This window comes from Chenopodium album, chromosome 17, assembly GCF_948465745.1.
Source record: "Chenopodium album chromosome 17, dcCheAlbu1.1, whole genome shotgun sequence".
NCBI classification, from domain to species: domain Eukaryota; kingdom Viridiplantae; phylum Streptophyta; class Magnoliopsida; order Caryophyllales; family Amaranthaceae; genus Chenopodium; species Chenopodium album.
The window spans coordinates 1,719,698-1,739,758 of record NC_137850.1 but is presented as its reverse complement, the minus strand read 5'-3'; the positions used below and the strand labels follow the sequence as shown (position 1 = coordinate 1,739,758).

Here is a 20,061-nt window from a genome sequence, read left to right as displayed (position 1 = left end):
ATATTCAAGAATTTAAGCACCAAACCCTTCCTTTCACCTTTGATTGTCAGTCTTGTGATATTATGAGCAGGATCCTCTGAAGTCAAATTCATTGTTAGTCTTGGAAGATAGAGTTACAGATTTTTTTTTTTTTTTTTCCTAACAATCTCTCAAAAATAGAAAAGGCTTTAAGGAATTGGATTTTAAAAAATGATTTACTACCTCAGTCCCTGAATAAAAGCTCTATTTTCCCAATTTCTTGTTCCTAAAATTCTTGTTTAATCAATACATTTTATCTAACCCTACAATGTTATTATTTGTCACTTCTAAAAAAATACACTATTCCAAATCATTTTTTATTCAACTAGAATTATCAATACCTTGTTATGATTTTTTTTTTCCCTTCCTAAAATCCCGTGTTCAAGAGAAATGAAATTTATATTTAGGGACAAAGAGATAGAAGTATAAATTAAAATTCAAAGGTAATTGGTTGCGCCACTTAAGATATATTGAGTTGTAAAGTTTTCTAGAGAGGAAAAGGAGAGGCCGAGACTCGAGAGGGGATCAAAGTGTGAAAAAAGAGGACATAATATATATATATACGGATATACCCCTCCACATGCACATCACGTGAGGAAAGAGAAGATACATAAGCCACATATTATGTGGTAATGCCTTTGTATCAGTGACCTCAGAACTTTGTTGAGAACAAAGATGGCAGGTGTAACCCATCTGAGTTCAGCTAAAAACATCAACACATTAAAATCCCCAATATTTCCAGCAAAATCAATACCTTCATTTCCTCAAATCATCAAAATCAGATCTGCAAGAAAAAATGTAGAACCCCTGGTATAATATATAACATGCTATTATATCAAGTTTATGATGTATATTATATACTTCTGCTAAGTAGTTAATTCCTTGTGATTATGGTTGAATCAGATAACCAGAAAAGCTTCAAAGTCACCGCGACGTGTGATCAGTATACCTGCATCCACTGGACGATGGCCTGGTCAATGGACTTGTGAGTACCTAGTTTCTCTGAAGGATCTTCAGTTGGATGATTTAGCTGAGGATGGTCGAAAAGATACTGAGGTTTTTGTCAGTCTTTCCCTTCAGAAGGTAATCTGTCCTCCCTTTCTATATACATTGCAACTACTTAGGCTTTGCTTATAACTAACATCAAGCTGCACGTAAAATCGCTTCGATTGCCAGCACGCAGGATTTGGCCTGTCTGTAGATGGAAAGGTGGTTACAACCATTGCCAGGAAGTGCAGCAGTTGCTCTTCTCCTTACTGCAGAACGGTATTATATTACTATTTTTTTTGGTTAAATTAGCTTATTTATAATATCTTTTTTTTTACATGTTTCAGAAAAATGTGACATATATATCTATGATTCTGTGGACAATATAATGCAATTCCTTATCCTGTAATTACTTAGCTTGCACAGGACAAAATGTAGTTGACAATACCAACAATCGTTTAATATTGTTTTTCATGTACTTCGTTTAGAAATAGTTGTCAAGTTTTGACTTTTATACTATTCACACACTCTGCTTTTGACAATTTTTGGTAATTTATTCTTGAGAAAAGCTAAATATCATATGGAATTATGTTAGATGCGTCTCAACATATACTAGAAAACATCAAATCGAATATATATTTATGTATATTAAATGGTTGAAATTATGCATTCACATTGACAAACGTGAATAGAGATGCTGCAACTTTCTCTAAACAGAGGAAGCAATAATGTTTTTTCACAGATTGACACAAGCATACGTGTTTGGGTTCTGCCTGATGACAGAGATGATTCGTCGACTGAGCTTCCTGAGATTGGCAGTGATGATCCATCAGTAAGAAGTTCAACATTCCTCACCTGATTTCTAGACCGCAGACATAGACTTTAGATGTATTAACATGGATATAATGGATGCAGGTTATCTATGTAAGACCAGGGTATGAAGCCGACTTAGGCTCTCTTGTACAAGACACAATAAGACTCCAAACAGCAGTTAAGGTATTATAAGAAAAATTAAGCATAACTTTGTTTCTTAAATAGGCAAATTTGGTTAGTTTATCAGAGAACTGTTTCTGTTATCAGGAGACTTGTTCCGAATCATGTGAGAAATCTGAACCAAAACTTCACTGTAAGCATTCTTGTACATACCATCATGTCTAAAACGAAGTATCCATCATTTGTTGCCTGAAATTTGCATCTGACGCGTAAAAATTGTCTGCAGATATAGGTGATCAAAGGACTGCTTCTCTAGACAGGAGGTGGTCTAAACTCTTACAGCTTAGGAATGCAAATCGCTGATGCGCAAACTAAATCATAACATATAGATGACTAGCAAAGATTAAGGTCATGTTATCTGTTTTCTTTTTGTAGTCATTGCAAGATGAGTGATGCTACATTGTTACTAGTGGATTATGTTACATTGGGGGTCGAATGAATGGGCAATATACTGTTCTTGTGCTTCATAGTTTCATAAGTATATAAGAGAGAGATGATGTTTGTCAAATATATTAATGTATAAATTATTAATGAACATCATACTATGAGCATAATGTCAAATATATGTCAAATCTTTGGGAACAATATACTATGAACATAATGTCAAATATATTAATGTAGAACTTGATTCTAGATTTTTAGTAAATGTTCCCAAAGATTTACCTAGAATAGACTGAAAGGGTTGTCATTGTATTTTATACTCACTGTACATCATCTGTGTTAAGAACATCATCTGTCATTTTACACAATCAAGGTAAACTAAGCTACTATCTCTGTAAAAGAAAATAGGTTAATACTTAATAGTAATTCAAGGAGCCTTACATACAGGGTTGACCCTAGTGAGGTCCAACCGAATAGCAGCTACTTTTAGAGACAAAATATTTGCTAAAAGGCTAAATTTTTGTAGTGGACCAAAGAGGAACTTAAAATCATATGGCAATGAGGGGAGTAGCCCCTTAGCTTTGTAAAGTGGACACAACTTTCTAATTTTTCAATGTAAAGTTCACTTTCCAACACTTATATACTCTTTTATTATGGGACAACACTTTTACTTACATGTATATGAGATTGCTCATGGGCTCAACAATACTGAAATAAATGCAAGGATTTCCTTGCATTGCGTCTATGACCGTGCATCTAATCTTTGGCTAATTATTTTTGAGGCTTTGATTGAGCCTTACAAAGTTGCAAGCTCTTTTGCTCAAGTTTTGGACCATTATTTTTAAAGTGCTATATTGGCCTTAGGGCTAAAAATAAATATTTATCATCTTTCCTAATTTGGTACAATATTAATTAAATTATGCATTATAAAAATACGCATAAATCAACATAATTAAAGATGAATTTATGGTAGTCATCCTTAAAATGACTACCATTACATTAACTCTTTATTGGCTTATTTTGATTCATATTTTAATGTCAAAATTAATTATAAACCATCTATCTAATTTTTGAAATTCATTAATCAATTTTGAAACTTTTGAATTAATTTTATAATTTTCTAATTAATTTATAAAATTCAGTTTTTAAAATTATTGAAATAAAAAAATAATTGGGTTTTTCTAAGCTATGCCCCTAAACTTCTTCGATTTCTAAGTTGTGCCCATGCTTTTTCAAACGTCTAAGCTGTGCCCTCAACCTCACTTTTTTTAATTAGAAATAACCTTTGACGTTAACATTAACTATCGAACTTTAGGGTTTGTTAATTTTCAATTTGTTGCTAGTTACTTATTAAAAACATTAAAAAAAATTTTAAAACATAAAAATATTAAATATCTTTTTTTAAAAAAAAAAAAATTCCCCCCACCACCAAACCGTAACCACTCCCTTAAACTCGCCGGAAAACCGGCCGACACTCCACCTTAACCACCTAACGGTCGGATTGTTGGCTGTTTCGCGATGGTTGGTGGTCGATTTTCTGGGTGGTCGGTTTTCCGGGATGGGTTGCGTCACGTGGTTATGTTAAGGAAGGAAGGAGGGTGAGGGTGAGGGGGAAAGGGCGGGGGCTCGCCAGTGGGAGGAATTGTCTCGACGAGGGTGGACAATCGGTTGCCGGCGGCGAAGACATGGGCTGATGGGCTGGGTTGGTTTTTTTTTTCTAATCAATTCTTAATTAAGTTTTAATTATTTTATTTTCTATTTTTTTACTCTGTAATTTTTTTTAAAGTGTTAGACCAATTAGAACAGGACACGTGTCAAATTATTAACGTCTTTTAACTTTCGTTAACGGATATGGATGTCAAAGGATATTGTTGATAAAATATCGTGAGGTGGAGGGCACAGTTTATAACTTTGAAAAAGCATGGATACAGCTTAGAAATCCAATAAGTTTGGGGGGCTAGCTTAGAAAAACCATAGAAAAATATTTATAATTAATTTTAACATAAAAATAAATTAAATATCATCCAATAAAAAAATTAGTATAATGATAGTCATTTTTTTTAAAAGAATAATGATAGCCATTTTAAGAATGACTACCATAGAATTTTTACGTAATTAATGTTATATATATATATATATATATATATATATATATATATATATATATATATATATATATATATATATATATATATATAGAGAGAGAGAGAGAGAGAGAGAGAGAGAGAGAGAGAGAGAGAGAGAGAGGCTCATGTAAGAACCCTCCTCTATATAAGAACCCAATCTTATATAAGAACCAATCTCAACCGTTTATTAGCTTTTGATCTAACTACTCAAATTAATCTTAATAATGGCATTTACGTAATATTAAAGATTTTATACAACTAATCTTTTTTCCTTTCAAACCAATTTACGTTGTTTTTATTTTTCTCTCTCCTTAATAGCTTCTCTCTCTCCTACTCTTTCTCCAACTGCTTCTCTCTCCTCGGCAGCTCAGCTCAAAAGCAAGGAATTGATCGAATTTTCTCGGCTTTTTAAATAAGTTATTGTAAGTTTATCAATTGTTATACAATTGTTTTCTTATTTTGATTTTTTGTTCGATAAATTTTTTTTGTTATATTCATCGATTATTTCCCTGATTATTTTTCCTGATTTTTGCGATTTTTTTGCGCTTTAATGCTCGATGTTGTTGCAATTTTGTTGCGATTTTTATTCGTTTTTTATTTTTTCGATTTTTATTTTTGCGATTTTTATTTCTTCGATTTCTATTCGGTTTTTATATATATTTTTTTGTTGTGATTTCTATTTCTTTGCATCTTTCTGATAGATGGAAAAAAACAAAATCATTTGTTTCCTTATTCATCAGTTCGATTTTTGTTCGATTTTGATTTTAATTTCAGTTTGCATTTTTTGCTACATTTAATGTTTATGAAATTAGGTTTTTGCATGTTGATGGATTTAGTTGATGTCGAATACAATTCTCCTTCCTCTGTTACTCATTCATGCAATTTTAGTTGTATTTTATGCTTTAATATCAGTTTTCTTACTATGTTCTAAAGTTTTCACTCTATGTTCTAAAGTTTTTACTCTATGTTCTATAATTTTCACTCTATGTTGATGAAATTAGGCATGTTAGATCTGGCATGAGTGGCATCACCCATTTGACTAAGAGTATGGGCTATGATCAAAGCAACAATGAGATTGGTAATAATGGACTAAATGGAGTAACCAAGATATGTATATTGAGGAAGTTGGCCTCGTCTTTCTTGGAAGGCTAGCTAATACATTAGGCTATGTTCCTAAAAACAACAAAGACATGAGCATACACGCTATTTCTCCTCCTTCGCTTTCCACCACATATATACTTTTCTTATAACTTAATTAGTTAAAAAAAAAACTCCTTCATACAAGTCTTGGTAACCTTCCATTATGGATATTGATTGGCTATGGCTAAGGAAGCACTATGATTACTGCCTACTATATTGGGTTTTGAATGTCTCCACATCACGTTTGGGGTGCTTGAGGGCCAGATAAATATAGGATGAGTACACCATATAGCAACTGGTCGAGTAATTCGCTAGACTTGTATGCACAACTAAGGGCTTCTAAATTTTTTGGTTGGAGCTAGCTTTGATACCTTGTCATTTCAATTTACTTCCTATGTTTGAAAGTTTATATACATGTTCTAAAGTTTACTTACATGTTCTAAATTTTTCCAACTATGTTCTAAAGTTTACCTAAGGTTTATACAAATGTTCTTTCTAAAGTTTTTCTATATGTTCTAAAGTAATTCACTATATTCTAAATCAAAATGTTATAGGCAAGTCCTTCATTTACTATGTTCTAAAGTTTATCCTTAATGTTCTAAAGTTTTCTTTGTATGTTCTAAAGCTCTCTCTTTATGTATTAAAGTTTATTTCTATGTTCTACTGTTTTTTTTTATATTATACAACTTTCATTATATGTTCTAAAGTTTACCCTCTAGTTTTAAATATTACTTTTTATGTTTTGAAATTTACCTTCATGTTCTAATGTTTTCTTTATGTTCTAATGCAGTTGGTGTTATTTATCGTACTTCTTATCAAGTTGTTGGATCATTTAGCCATGGTGGTACCACATTAAACCTACTAGCTTAACGGGTAGAGCATTGTGCAAATGCACAAAAGTGTGGGTTCGAATCCCACGTAGGTTCATTATTATAATGTGAAAGCGAGAGTTTGTATGACTATATGTGATTTTAAAGTTAACAAAGTTTTCCATAGTCATTAATCATTTCAAGCCAATAGTTTGTCCATAAATCAATTCAAGCCAATTTAGAACATTAGCATATAAAAAGTTTAGAAAGTAGGAAAGGGTTTACAATATAAGCAAAAATAATTTTGGAACCTAGGAAAAATTTAGAACATAAGTTGAAATATTTAGAACATAAGAATAATTTAGAACGTAGGAAAAAATTTAGAGCATAAGCTGAAAATTAAATTTTAAACATAGGCTGAAAATTAAATTTAGAACATAAATTGAAAAAATTTAGAACATAAGAATAATTTAAAACATAGGAAAAAAATTTAGAACATATATAAGCTGAAAATTAAATTTAGAACATAGGGAAAAAATTTAAACATAGGCTGAAAAAAATTAGAGCATAAGAAATAATTTTATTGAGTAGAAAAAAATTTAGAATATAAAGGTAGTATTGCTGTGAAAAAGAGGTTTACCATCACCATATTGCCGCTGATAGCGTCTGCTAGTGAGACATTTTTACATGCTATTTTTGAGTGCCATGATGACGATGATGTTGTTGTAATATGGGCTCAAAGTGAGTATGTGGGGCTGTTAGTTGATGCTCCAACCTCTAGTTTTTCCGAGCATCTCATGTGGGTGACTGATAGGATTGACAATAAAGAGCTTAGCAATTTTGTATATGCTGGCTTGGGCATCTTGGTTATGTAGAAACGAATGTTTGCATCAAGGACCTGTGTCTGATCCTATTTAGGTTGCTGTAAATTACTCAAAGATGCTGGGTGATTATTTAGAGTATGCTCAGTGTGTGTTTGCTTGCTACTATGGCCGTTGGTGCTCTGAATAGCTGAAAACTCCCTACAGCAGGTATTTGGGTGTGATTTTGCAGATGTGTGCTTGGCTGCTGGTAATTCAGTGGGTTTGGGTGTGATTTTGCGGGATGAGATGAAAAGCATAGTGGTTGCAGCTATGCAAAGGTTGAAGGCAAGATAGGAGGTAGAACCAGCCGAGGTTGTAGCAGCAAGATTTGAAATTCAGAATGCTGGTCAGATAGGATTCATGAGAACTGAGTTGGAGTTTGATGCACTAACTATTGTGCTGACTATCTTACTCTCCTTTGAAGCTGTTCCATGAGGATATTAAGAGGTTGAAAGTTGATTTTGCTTCTTTTAATTATTGTCATGTTCCTTGGGCGGGTAATACTCTAGCACACTTAGTGTTAGTGAGTCAACTTATGTGTGGACTGAAAGTTTTTCTCAACGTTTCATAACTTTGGCAGAATTTGATTTGATTTAATAATATTGTCCGACTAACGTTTCCAAAAATAGTGGAACAATCCTTATCATTTCAAACCAATTTTGTTGCTTACTAAATAACTTAGTGCTAATTTGATTTTTTATTTTATTTTATTTTATTTTATAATTTTTTTAAACATTTGAGTTATTATGGTTTATTAAAGATAACCTATGTAGGAATCGAACCTACATCCTCCATGCATTAGCATAGTGCTCTACCAATTGAGCTAATAGGTTTTAGCATAAGTTCTAAGTTACTAAATGTAATTTCAACCTATGTTCTAAATATTTTACGCCTATGTTCTAAATATATATTCAATTTTTTCTCCTATGTTCTAAATTTTTCTATAATGTTCTAAATATTTATGTTTATATTCTTAACCTTTGTTCTAAACATTTTCTGCCTATAAATTTGTTTTTAATCCTATCTTCTAAATTTTTTCTATATTTTAAATTTTTATTCTTATGTTCTAAATTATTTTAGGCTTATGTTCTTAATTTTTATTCCTATATATTCTAAATTTTTATTTCTATATGTTCTAAAATTTTTAAGCCTATGTTCTAAATTTTTTTCTTATATTCTAAATTTTTATTCCTATGTTCTAAAATTTTAAGCCTATATACTAAATTTTTAAGTCTATGTTCTAAATTTTTTCCCTATGTTCTAAATTTAATTCATGTCCTTGAGTTTTTAAGCATGTGTTCTAAATTTATTTTGCCTATGTTCTAAATTTTTCTATCTTCTAAATGTATTGCCTATGTCCTAAATTTATTGTTCTACCTATTTTTTAAATTTGTCTCTGTATTTTCTAATTTTTTCTAAATAAACGAGATGTCATGAGAGCCCAACATTGCAATCAACATATATACAATCAGCATATAGCTACATAGCTCTAGTCTAGAATACGCCCACAAGTACATAAGATTAAGCACTACACTCACATCCTGAATAATTCAAATAATCGAACTTGTCTATGTTAGGACCTATACTTCAGACTGCCAAAACAAAAGGTGGAAAGCAATAATAGGATATAAAATGGAATATGGAGTATGGATGTGATTGTTGAGTTCGATCCCTGCCAGGGGGTTTTGCACGATGGTTCACACTCAAAGTTACCATAAACTTATAAAGTCTAACAAAATGCCCAAAGACAAATGTTGACTAAACACTATGTCCATTTCAAGTTTTATCTCATTATGCAACAAAAAATAGAGACTATTTATTCAATAGTAACAACACTTTAGCTAAAGCCATTACCGAAATAATTATATTTCAGCCAAAGTTACAACTTTATGCATTGACTATGCTACTTGATTTGATCCGAAAATACTAAGCAATATCAATCGGTGCAATCTACTTGAGATGTTTCAACTATATGATACTCCAAATTCTCCAAACATTCAACAATAAAATTCTCCAAATTATACCAAAGTCCCAAACATTCAAACAGTAGAGTAGAGTAGTATATTCAACTTATAATATGGTAAACTTACCTCTAACCAACAAAAATATAGCAGCAATATAGGCAGTCCGAGGGTGAGGATGAAGTGCTCTGAATTCAGTAGAATTATCCGAATGGAAAATTCAAGCAAAATACCTGAAAATTGGAAAATAAAGAAAGAACAAAATCGCTCAAAATAATTGACGCATAATCACTGAACATTCTTGAAAAAAATGAACATAATCGCTGAAAACTCTTGAAAAAATTCAAGCATAATGGCTGAAAATAAAATCTGCTTAAACATACTCAATACAATATAGTCTATGAAATTTTGGTTACTAAAATCAAACATAATGCAATAGAAAAGTTGGTTGGTTTATTTAATGTGCAACAATAATAATAAGAAAATGCACACTAAGAATATATCTGATTAAAGAAATAGAATGATGATTGGAGCTACTAGAACAAATATAACCACATATAACCAAGTAACCAACACAACAGTACATAAGAACACAATGAGCTGAATCATATTTTAATACTTTAGCCACAACAGAAAGAACATAGGATTATTTTACTACATAGGATTATTTTACTACATAGGAATATTTTAGAACATACAAATATTTTAGAACATAGGCCACAATAAATAATTTAGAACATAGATAATAAATCTAACAAAAAAATAGATTTTTGCAAATTTTATTTTCTGTTTTCGCAATTTTTTTTTTTTACGATTTCCTTTTTTTTTTTTCGTAATTTCATTAACAAATTCAAATTAGTGAAATCTAGGGTTTTTATTTGCGAAAAAATATACTGAAATCGAACAACAAAATAACAAATTCAAACAATGTATAGACGAAAACATTGATATATAACGAAATCGAAGGAATATGTACCTGAATTTGAAAATTTCGAAATCTAGGCTTTTTACTTTGCTTGAACAATTTGACTTATTTTATGATCCTTGTAGCTAAATTTATGCAAAAAAATGAAGAAAAAAGTTGAAAATCCTTCAAATTGCAGCTTCAATGGCGATTTTTTTGGAGTTTGAGGAGAGAAAGTCATGAACAGCTATGGAAGAGAGAGAAAGTCATGGGTTGCGTTTTTTTTTTCAAAAGATTAAATTGGTTTATATTTTGTTTTAATCTTGACCGCTCATCCCAATCTAATCCTATGGCTGAGATTGGTTCTTATATAACTAGGTTTTCTTATATAAGGAGGGGTTCTTACCGAATCCCTTCCCTATATATATATATATATATATATATATATATATATATATATATATATATATATATATATATATTTCATTTTTATCTTTTTTTTGAATAAAATTTTCATTTTTAGTTTAGCCCTAGGGATTATGTATATTACAACATCAATTTCCTTTTTTTAATTGGCTGCGGATTTGGTGTCAAAACACTCATGGACTGACACTTGAACATATTTTTCCGCACTTAAGTTGAGTATTATTATTCTTTAGTTACTTATCTCTGATTTCTCTATAATTCATCTTTTCTACTGTATTAGATTTCAAACAAAGTTTCTTGTTTATTTTTTTGACCTTTCATCTTTTGATGCCCTGAAACTATTCAAAATTTCAAAGACGTAACTTATCTCTGTAACTTATCTCTACTTCTTGTTCAGTTTCATTTTTTGTACTGTATTGAATTCCAAATAAAGTTTCTTGTTTATTTTTTTTGACCTTGCATCTTTTGATGCCTTGATACTATTCAATATTTCAAAGACGTTACCTTTTTTGGCTTTGGTTCTTCACAATTACCCTTAGCATTTTTATAAAATTTTTTGCTAGTGTATCACACAGTAAGCTGGAAGATCGATCTTTCACGTTATCCTAAGTTGATATTAGCTTATTTTAGAAATAATTGATTAGACCAGATTAGATTAGATCTTTTGCAGTTTAATTTATGTTTAGATTCTATCAAAAATCAATCTTTAACTTTTTTTGAAGGTAAATGGGAAGGGGTAGAATTATTAATAAAAAAAGAGTTACACAATAATAACAACTTAACAAGCTCTATGTAAAAAGAGTTAGATTATGTCCGTCTCCCTATGGTGGAGCCGTTAATTGTTGTTAGGGCTCGTTTGGTGTCGCTGTTTTTTTTTTTTAACGAATCAAAAATTAGTCAAACTTATTAAAATCATGATAATTTCGAAAACTGATAAAAGGTGGAAAAAACCCCTTTCTTGTTTCTTGTTTTTGATTTTTTGTTTTTTTAAAAAAAAAACTGAAAACAAGAAACGATACCAAACAAGCCCTTAGGGATCTAATAGTATTATTCATTTAAGTTATTATTAATTTAATGGAATGCTGTTATGGGATAAGTTATTATCAAAACGCATTTATTAATTAACCCATTAATTCATAAAAGCTGTTCCCTCCGTCCCTTAAATTACATTCCTGTTTGGAAATTTACACGGGAATTAAGGAGGAAAGAATAAGACAAATAACAATAATTAGATAATACAATGGGAAGTACAAAACATTAAATAATGTTTTTGATTAAAACAAAGATAGATTAGTGATTACTCATGACATGTCATCATTCCTTTGCAAAAAAAAAAAGGACCAATCACATGCTCCTAATTGAAAATTTTTAACCAATCATATTCATTGTAATTTGGCACAAGGATCCTCAGTTTTTTTTTAAAGTCTGACTGAAAATTTCAGATTCCCTCCAATTCTAATTCAACGTGCCTGGCTATAAAAACACATGAAGCCAAAAATATTCCACCATAATCACTGTTCATTTTACAGCAAGTTTACCAAAAAAAAAAAACAGAGAAAAGAGGGGACTTTTTCGCATCATTGCCAAATTGAGCCATGCCTTCGGGAATCGATTTGAACGTGCTGCCAGACGATGATGGACCTACTGAAGCTGACATTGGTAGACATACTAGGGGACTTTTCTTTGACTTAAACACGCAGCCAGCTGTAGTAGAGTCTGATTCAGAGCATGAGGATCATGTTAATGACATGCAATAAGAAGTCCATATGAATGGGCAGCAAGAACAAGCTCCACAAAGGCAACGAAAAAAGGCCAATAGGCTCAGCACTGAAGGGAGGTTTAATGTCCTCATGTTTCTCATGAAACATTCTGGAGGGGACAAACCACACATAGGAGCTATTACAGCAGCAGCAGAAAAGTTCAACATATGCAAAAGGTCAGTGAGTCAAATATGGCATGATGCAAAACAACAAAAAGCAGATATGGGAGGTTACAATCCCGTCCCAAAATACTATATGGAAGGAAGAAAAAGGATCCAAATCCAAGAAGAAGACGTAACAAAATTGAGCATTGGTGAGAGGTCATGTATCAGAGATTTGGCACACATGCTTAATGTTTCTAAAAGCACAGTGTTTAGGATGATCCAGAGAGGGGACTTGAAGGCCCACACTAATGCCTTAAAGCCAAAAATGACAGAAGCTAACAAATTGGCAAGATTAAAGTGGGTCTTAGGGCTGTTGATGGGATCAACAGCTTGGACAAAGAACAAATACTTTCCAATGTACGATTTTGTTCATATAGATGAGAAATGGTTCAACTTATCAAGAAAAAGTCAGAGGTATTATTTGTCAAAGTCTGAAAAGGGCAAACATAGGTATGTAAAATCAAGCACAAGAATACCAAAGGCAATGTTCATGGCAGCCACTTCAAGGCCAAGGTTTGATGAAAATGGGGATTGCTATTTTGATGGAAGACATGGCATATTCCCATTCACAAAGCAAGAACCAGCCAAGTGAAACTCAAAAAACAGGGAGAAGGGGACTATGGTAAAAAAAATCATTGAATAAATCACAAAAGAAACTACAAGAAGAATGCTTATAGATCAAATTGTACCAGCTATAAAGGCAAATTGGCCAAATGATGGGCAACCAAAGATTATTTACATTCTACAAGATAATTGCAGAACACACATAACTCAAGATGATCCCGAGTGGCAACAAGTCTACAAACAAGATGATTTCACATTCATTTTGGTACAACAACCACCAAACAACCCTGATCTTAACATATTGGACTTGGGATTTTTCAGAAGCATACAATCATTGCAACACAAAAAAAAGCCAAAAGACATTGATGAGCTACTCAAGGCAGTTAAAGATGCATATTATGAGATAGAGCCACAAACACTCTGTTTTGTGTGGTGTACTTTGCAAACAGTCATGAATGAGATACTCAAGGTTGGAGGTGGCAATGACTTCACCGTGCCTCACATTAATAAAGAAAAACTCTTAAGGGAAGACAACCTAAAAGAAAGAATGGATGCGCCTACATGGGCTGTTTTGAAGGCATGGAAGGTAGTTTATGGGGATGTGGGTGATCCCACATTTGAAGAACAAGATGAAGAACCAGAAAACATAACACAATAAGAGCATCAACTACCATCAGAAACAGTTGCAGGCATTCAGGATGAATATAACACAGACATTCATGAAGAAGCAGGTAACATGGATTTAAGATAGTTCGACTACAGTGAGTACACTGAAGAACTACATCATTGGGCATCATTACTAAACAATGAAGAATTTCTAGAGTCACAGGGCTTGTCAAAATATGGAACTCCATTTTGCAACAATGACCACGAGGTTTGCTCATCAAAGAAAAAGTAATGTGATGCCATGTGATGCTATGTAAGCAATGGTACCAAGTTTTTTGTAACTATTTTAATGACTCGATGAAATGAAACGTTTATTTCATCATATATAAATCAAATGTCTTTTTTTTAAGGCCAAGTATATGCTTATTGTTTTCATCTCAGATTTCCCCCATGCATCATTGATTATAAACACAAACATAGCGCACAATTAGCTACCCAAAAGTCTCAACACCCATAGGTAAAGGTGGAATCAAATGGCAAATAATCATAATACATTATTGCATATATATTCTCATATTTTCGGAGACTCATCATTGATGGACAGAAGAAAACAAACAACAAATGGCATCACATAGTCATGAAAATGTAGAAATAAAATTCATCTCAGAAGTCCCCATAAATCATTGATTATGAACACAAATGAAGCGCACAATTAGCTTCCTAAAAGTCTCAACACCCATAAGTAAAGGTGGAATCAAATGGAAAATAATCATGACACGTTATTGCATATATAATCTCATACTTTCGGAGTCTCATCATTGATGGACAGAAGAAAAAAAACAACACATGGCATCACATATTCAGGTAAATCTAGGTCTAAAATTCATCTCAGAAGTCCCCATCAATCACTAATTATAAACACAAACGTTGCTCAAAATTAGCTGCCTAAAAGTCTCAACACCCATAGGTAAGGTGGAATCAAATGGAAAATAATCTTGACACGTTATTGCATATATAATCTCATATTTTGGAGTCTCATCATTTATAGAAAAACCACTTGCATCACTAGTTCAATCAAAAGCCACTAATCATATTCATAATCAAAGCATAGCATCCTCATAATCATATTCAAGTCATAGCATCATCATAACCTTTTTCAAATCATAGCATCATCATAACCATTTTCAAATCATAGCATCATCATAATCGTATCCAACTCATAGACATCAGAAATCATATCATAATCATGTCATCTGATAAATCAATCAAATCATAACATAGTATCCTCTATTCAAATCAACGCATAGCATCCTCATAATCATATTCAAGTCATAGCATCATCATAACCTTTTTCAAGTCACAACATCATCATAATCATATTCAACTCATAGACATCAGATTTCATATCATAATCATATCATCTGGTAAATCAATCAAAACATAGCATGTTATCCTCAAAATTCAAATCAAAGCATAACATCCTCATAATCATATTCAAATCATAGAATCCTCATAATCATATTCAAGTCATAGCATCATCATAACCTTTTTCAAGTCACATCATCATCATAATCATATTCAACTCATATACATCAGATTTCATATCATAATCATATCATCTGGTAAATCAATTAAAACATAGCATTTTATCCTCAAAATTCAAATCAAAGCATAACATCCTCATAATCATATTCAAATCATAGCATCCTCATAATCATATTCAAGTCATAGCATCATCATAACCATATTCAAATCATAGCATCATCATAATCATATCCAACTCATAGACATCAGATTTCATATCATAAGCATATTATCTGGTAAATCAATCAAAACATAGCATATTATCCTCTAAATTCAAATCAAAGCATCCTCATAATAATATTCAAATCATAGCATCCTCATAATCATATTCAAGTCATAGCATCATCATAATCATATCCAACTCATCAACATCAGATTTCATATCATAATCATATCATCTGGTAAATCAATCAAAACATAGCATGTTATCCTCAAAATTCAAATCAAAGCATAGCATCCTCATAATCATATTCAAATCATAGCATCCTCATAATCATATCCAACTCATCAACATCAGATATCATATCATAATCATATCATCTGGTAAATCAATCAAAACACAGCATTTTATCCTCATTATTCAAATCAAAGCATAGCATCCTCATAATCATATTCAAATCATAGCATCCTCATAATAATATTCAAATATTAATGAGGGGAGATGTATCATTACAGGATTATCATATCATTCTAGTCACACCATATTCATAATTCTAGCATCATCATAACCATATTCATAATCACAGCAGCATCATAACCATATTCATAATCACAGCAGCATCATAACCATATTCATAATCATAGCATCATCATAACCATATTCATAATCATAGCAGCAGCATAACCATACTCATAATCATAGCATCATCATAACCATATTCATACTCATATCAACATCATAGCATATTCATAATCATAGCATCAAATTCAACCTTTACAAACATGATATACTTATAAAAATAAGAATCAAATTTCAAACACACATAATTCACAATACATAAACATAATCCAAATTTGAGAGAATAAGGTAAAGTATATATCAGACCCCATAAATCATAAACATGTTAAATAAAATAAAACAAATTCAATCCTAACATGCTCCTATTCATCGTTCTCCTCATTCAAACACACATAATTCCCCTGGCCAGCAAGAGATCACACTTGCTGGCATACACCATCATTAACTAACCTAATAAAAAATGCTTTAAAAACAGAGATTTATAGGGAGGAAGAATACTTAGCTATGTGATTCACATGAATCACTTATGTAGCCGCCAACATTACCGTCATCTAAAGGTGAATTAGTGTTGTTGGAGTTACTCACATAGCCCAAGGTGTGATTAGGAACTGGAGATGGAGATGACACAGTATTGCTAGAGTTACTCACATAACCAAATACAGGGGATTTTTTGTCATCAACAGGGAATTTTTTTTCAACATCAGGGGACTTTTTTTCAGTAACAGGAGAGGAGTTAACTTCATCAACATTTTTTTTCCAGCCATTTTAGATGTCACCTCCTCACCACTTAGGGTTTTACCATCACCGTAACCAACAGACCACCCATAATACTGGAATTCTTCCCTAGTGTAGAGGTAACGACCAAATCGACTCCTCCAAACATCTAAGCTGTAAGAATGGTCGCCATTGCAGTCAGTCGGCCAGTGACAGTCACGATCCGAACACTCGTAAGGCACGGTTTCCCAACCATCCTCATCACTGTTGGTATGAAACAAAATATCAGGATCTGGGCCAAACCTTTCATCCCAAACTGGAGGATTTTGTTGTTTTGGAAGATTGGAACTCGAATTTTTAGACATTTTGTCGAAAATAAATTGGAGAAGAAAACTCACTTTTTTGCAAAGACATTGCTGAAGATTGTCGAAAATTACCTCAAAATAATCGAGGGAATGAGTCGTAAATAACAATTGAGCAAGCTAACCCTAGATCTGATGATTTTTAAGGAGAGAGAAAATGAACAGTGACTCCGAAAACTTCAAAACTACGAAAAAGGAACACTATTTGCGCAAAATTAACACGGGGCTTTTGTAGAGGGGATTATTTCAGATGGAATCATGTAAATTTCGTAAGATTTGAAGCAACAAACCATGAGAATTAAGGAGAGAGAGTGATGGAGGATGAAGAAAAGAGGAGAGAGAGAGAACCTGGTGGAAGAACCCAGAAAATCAATGGAGAGAGAAAATAAGAGAATTAGAGTAGAATACATTAATTATACATTAATAGTACAACAGAAAAAGAGAGTGTATTTGGGATATTTAGAAAAAAAAAACTTACTAAAAATAGAAAGGAGGAATGTAATTTTGGAATTCCCAAAATAGAAAGGAGGAATGTAATTTAGGGACGGAGGGAGTATTTTTTTTTTCGGGATAAAACTATTGTATTTTATTTAATTATTTAAGCACTAACAATCTAACATCATACGAAATAGAAAATTATATATACTCTTAAAAAAGAGAAAATTATAGTAGTATTAAAATCCAAAATAAACACCGTGCAAATCAATCTTTTACCCACATTCTTCCACAAAACAATATATAGCGACCAAACCATCTATTAAACCAAGGACTCCAACCAAACCATCTATTAAACCTACCCTCATGAAAAGTTTAAATTCCAAGTGGACAATACAGCAATATATCAGTGTGCTGCTAAGTTATTTATTTATTTATTTTTTAAAAAAAATGTCTATACATCGTGGTCGCCTGATTCCGCCGTTTATTAGAAGTTAAACTTTTAATTTGTATTCTACGTACTCCCATCCCAACAAAACTAGAAGAGTACTATTTCTATGCCTAGCCAATCTTCATTGGTTCAAAATATTTCATTCATATAGATCAGATAAAGGTATTTTGCTAGAAGATGATATTGATTTTAATTTTTTTTTTTGGAAAAAAGAATTTTCATGGTATTTAATTGTGTAGGTAAGAAAGATATTAATTACATTTTTTGGTGGATTAATTCTAGATTAATAATACTACTCCATATAAGATTCCATTGGACAAGAAAAATAGAATTAATTATTTTGACATCTTAAAAATAAATAAAAAAAGAAATAATTATGTGGATATTTGAGCCAATCACTACGTGCCATCTATTTTATTATGTGGTAGTCATTTTAAGAATGATTGTCATAGAATTTTTAATAAGCGCACGTCAAATAAGAAGGAAAATTTGTAAGAAAAAATCTTTTAAAAGCATTATTTTTCAAAAAAAAAAAAAAACTTTTAAAGTTTTTTCATAAAAAAACCTTCATTTTATTTGCGAGAAAAAACATGTTTACTTAATTATCCTCCCATTTTTTCTAATTAAGTAAATTAGAGGGCTAATAAGTAAACAAGTTGCCGAAGCAAAGGCACTCTTGCTTGCTATGAAGCTCGCCAAGCAGCATGGTTTGGAGGAGGTAGTACTGAATCGGACTGTCAGGTCCTTGTGCATCGTCTCTCAAAAGCTTTCATTTTCTTCACTGATTTTAATAATGTTTTAGAGGATATTTTTTCTTTAAGCTGTAATTTCAAGTTTTTTAGTTGGTCTCATGTAAAAAGGGATGATAATTTTGTTGCACATCACCTTGTAAGCTAGTGCCATTTGGGGTTGAACAAGTGTGGGTGAATCATTGCCCTCCGGAGATATCTCCTTATGTACTCTCGGACTTTATGTCCCTAAATTAATGCATTAGCTCGGTTTCCCTCCAAAAAAAAAAAAAGTAAACAAGTTTCCTCTCGGAAAAAAAAAAATGAAGACAGTGGTTTTGTTTTGTTTTGTTTTTTTTTTTTAACGAAAAAGTTTTTAAAATTTTTTTTTCGCAAAATGATGCTTTTGAAAGGCTTTGTCTGACAAATTTTCCCAAATATAAAGAAGTTTAACATGTTTTACATAGGTAGAAATTCAAAATTTAAAAGAAAGAAATATTTGACTTTCACTTTGTATTATTTATTTTTATACTCTCTCCGTTTCATAATGTTAGTCACATATACTAATTTAGGCATTTCAAAAAGATGTACCCATATTGAATATATTCCATTTAAACTTAGTTTTTATTTCCTATTTTATACATATTAAATTCTAATTGGTTAAATTAATTAATTGTTGATTGATATCATGGCTCTAGAAATCCCACCCTTGAATTATGCAATTATGGCTAATACTTTTCAAAAAAAATAAAAAAATTTAAATAAGGAAAAATTAATTTTGAAGAGTTTTGTATTTAATGTTAGATTCCAAATATTATTCTTTTCTTATTTTATGTGATTGATTTCATATGAGATTATCATATTGAAACGTAGGGAGTAATAATTACTATTACTTGTAATGCACTATTTATCATGTGTGTCATTATCATCCCTACTAATCAACATATGACTCCTCACCTTCTTCGACTAACTTTCGCCTCATTGAAATTCAGTTTTATTTACCAACTGATCAATTTAGAGTGGTTTAAAAATTGAAAGCCAATGTTCATAATTTTCAAACAGAAAATGAAAAAGACAGAACAATATAATTGAATTATTCACATTTAACTAAGTTGGACTATTTTTATACTCTTAGAAAATTGCACCAAATAATTGTTATTTGGTTGCTGAGATTCTGCGAATTTATCTTACTGTTCCATTTTTAATACTGCACGGCATGCAATCAGCTGATGAATACATGCATTATTCATTTAATATGCGATTATTAAGCTCAATTATTGAAATGGTCTAATATGTAATTAATTAAGATGGATAATATGATCAAATTTGAGTACGGAATAGGGAAC

At 31.5% G+C, this 20,061-nt stretch overlaps 2 protein-coding genes across 3 annotated transcripts; both read left to right on the top strand.

The window, feature by feature from the left end:
- Nucleotides 1-671: 671 nt before the first annotated feature.
- On the top strand, nucleotides 672-2,465 carry LOC145587344 (large ribosomal RNA subunit accumulation protein YCED homolog 2, chloroplastic-like). Of its 2 annotated transcripts, none has more exons than XM_081644070.1 (7): nucleotides 672-816; nucleotides 922-1,101; nucleotides 1,195-1,284; nucleotides 1,748-1,837; nucleotides 1,921-2,001; nucleotides 2,086-2,131; nucleotides 2,225-2,465. In XM_081644070.1, exons 1-7 carry the CDS (start codon nucleotides 694-696, stop codon nucleotides 2,299-2,301), a joined length of 687 nt encoding a protein of 228 aa, XP_081500196.1. In that variant the 5' UTR covers nucleotides 672-693; the 3' UTR covers nucleotides 2,302-2,465. The 2 variants fall into 2 exon arrangements, with proteins under 2 accessions (XP_081500196.1, XP_081500195.1); XM_081644069.1 differs by having other exon boundaries at nucleotides 672-828.
- Nucleotides 2,466-12,374: 9,909 nt separating this feature from the next.
- Nucleotides 12,375-13,124, top strand: LOC145590209 (uncharacterized). The gene has a single exon (XM_081646959.1). It carries the CDS (start codon nucleotides 12,375-12,377, stop codon nucleotides 13,122-13,124), a length of 750 nt encoding a protein of 249 aa, XP_081503085.1.
- The last annotated feature ends 6,937 nt before the right edge of the window (nucleotides 13,125-20,061 follow it).

Excerpts from the sequence above, each read along its gene's own strand:
- LOC145587344 (XM_081644069.1), top strand. The coding sequence starts at position 694 with ATGGCAGGTGTAACCCATCTGAGTTCAGCTAAAAACATCAACACATTA. Across the intron at positions 1,838-1,920 it reads TTGGCAGTGATGATCCATCA|GTTATCTATGTAAGACCAGG; the intron begins GTAAGAAGTTCA and ends TAATGGATGCAG. Across the intron at positions 2,132-2,224 it reads ATCTGAACCAAAACTTCACT|ATATAGGTGATCAAAGGACT; the intron begins GTAAGCATTCTT and ends AATTGTCTGCAG.
- LOC145590209 (XM_081646959.1), top strand. The coding sequence starts at position 12,375 with ATGAATGGGCAGCAAGAACAAGCTCCACAAAGGCAACGAAAAAAGGCC.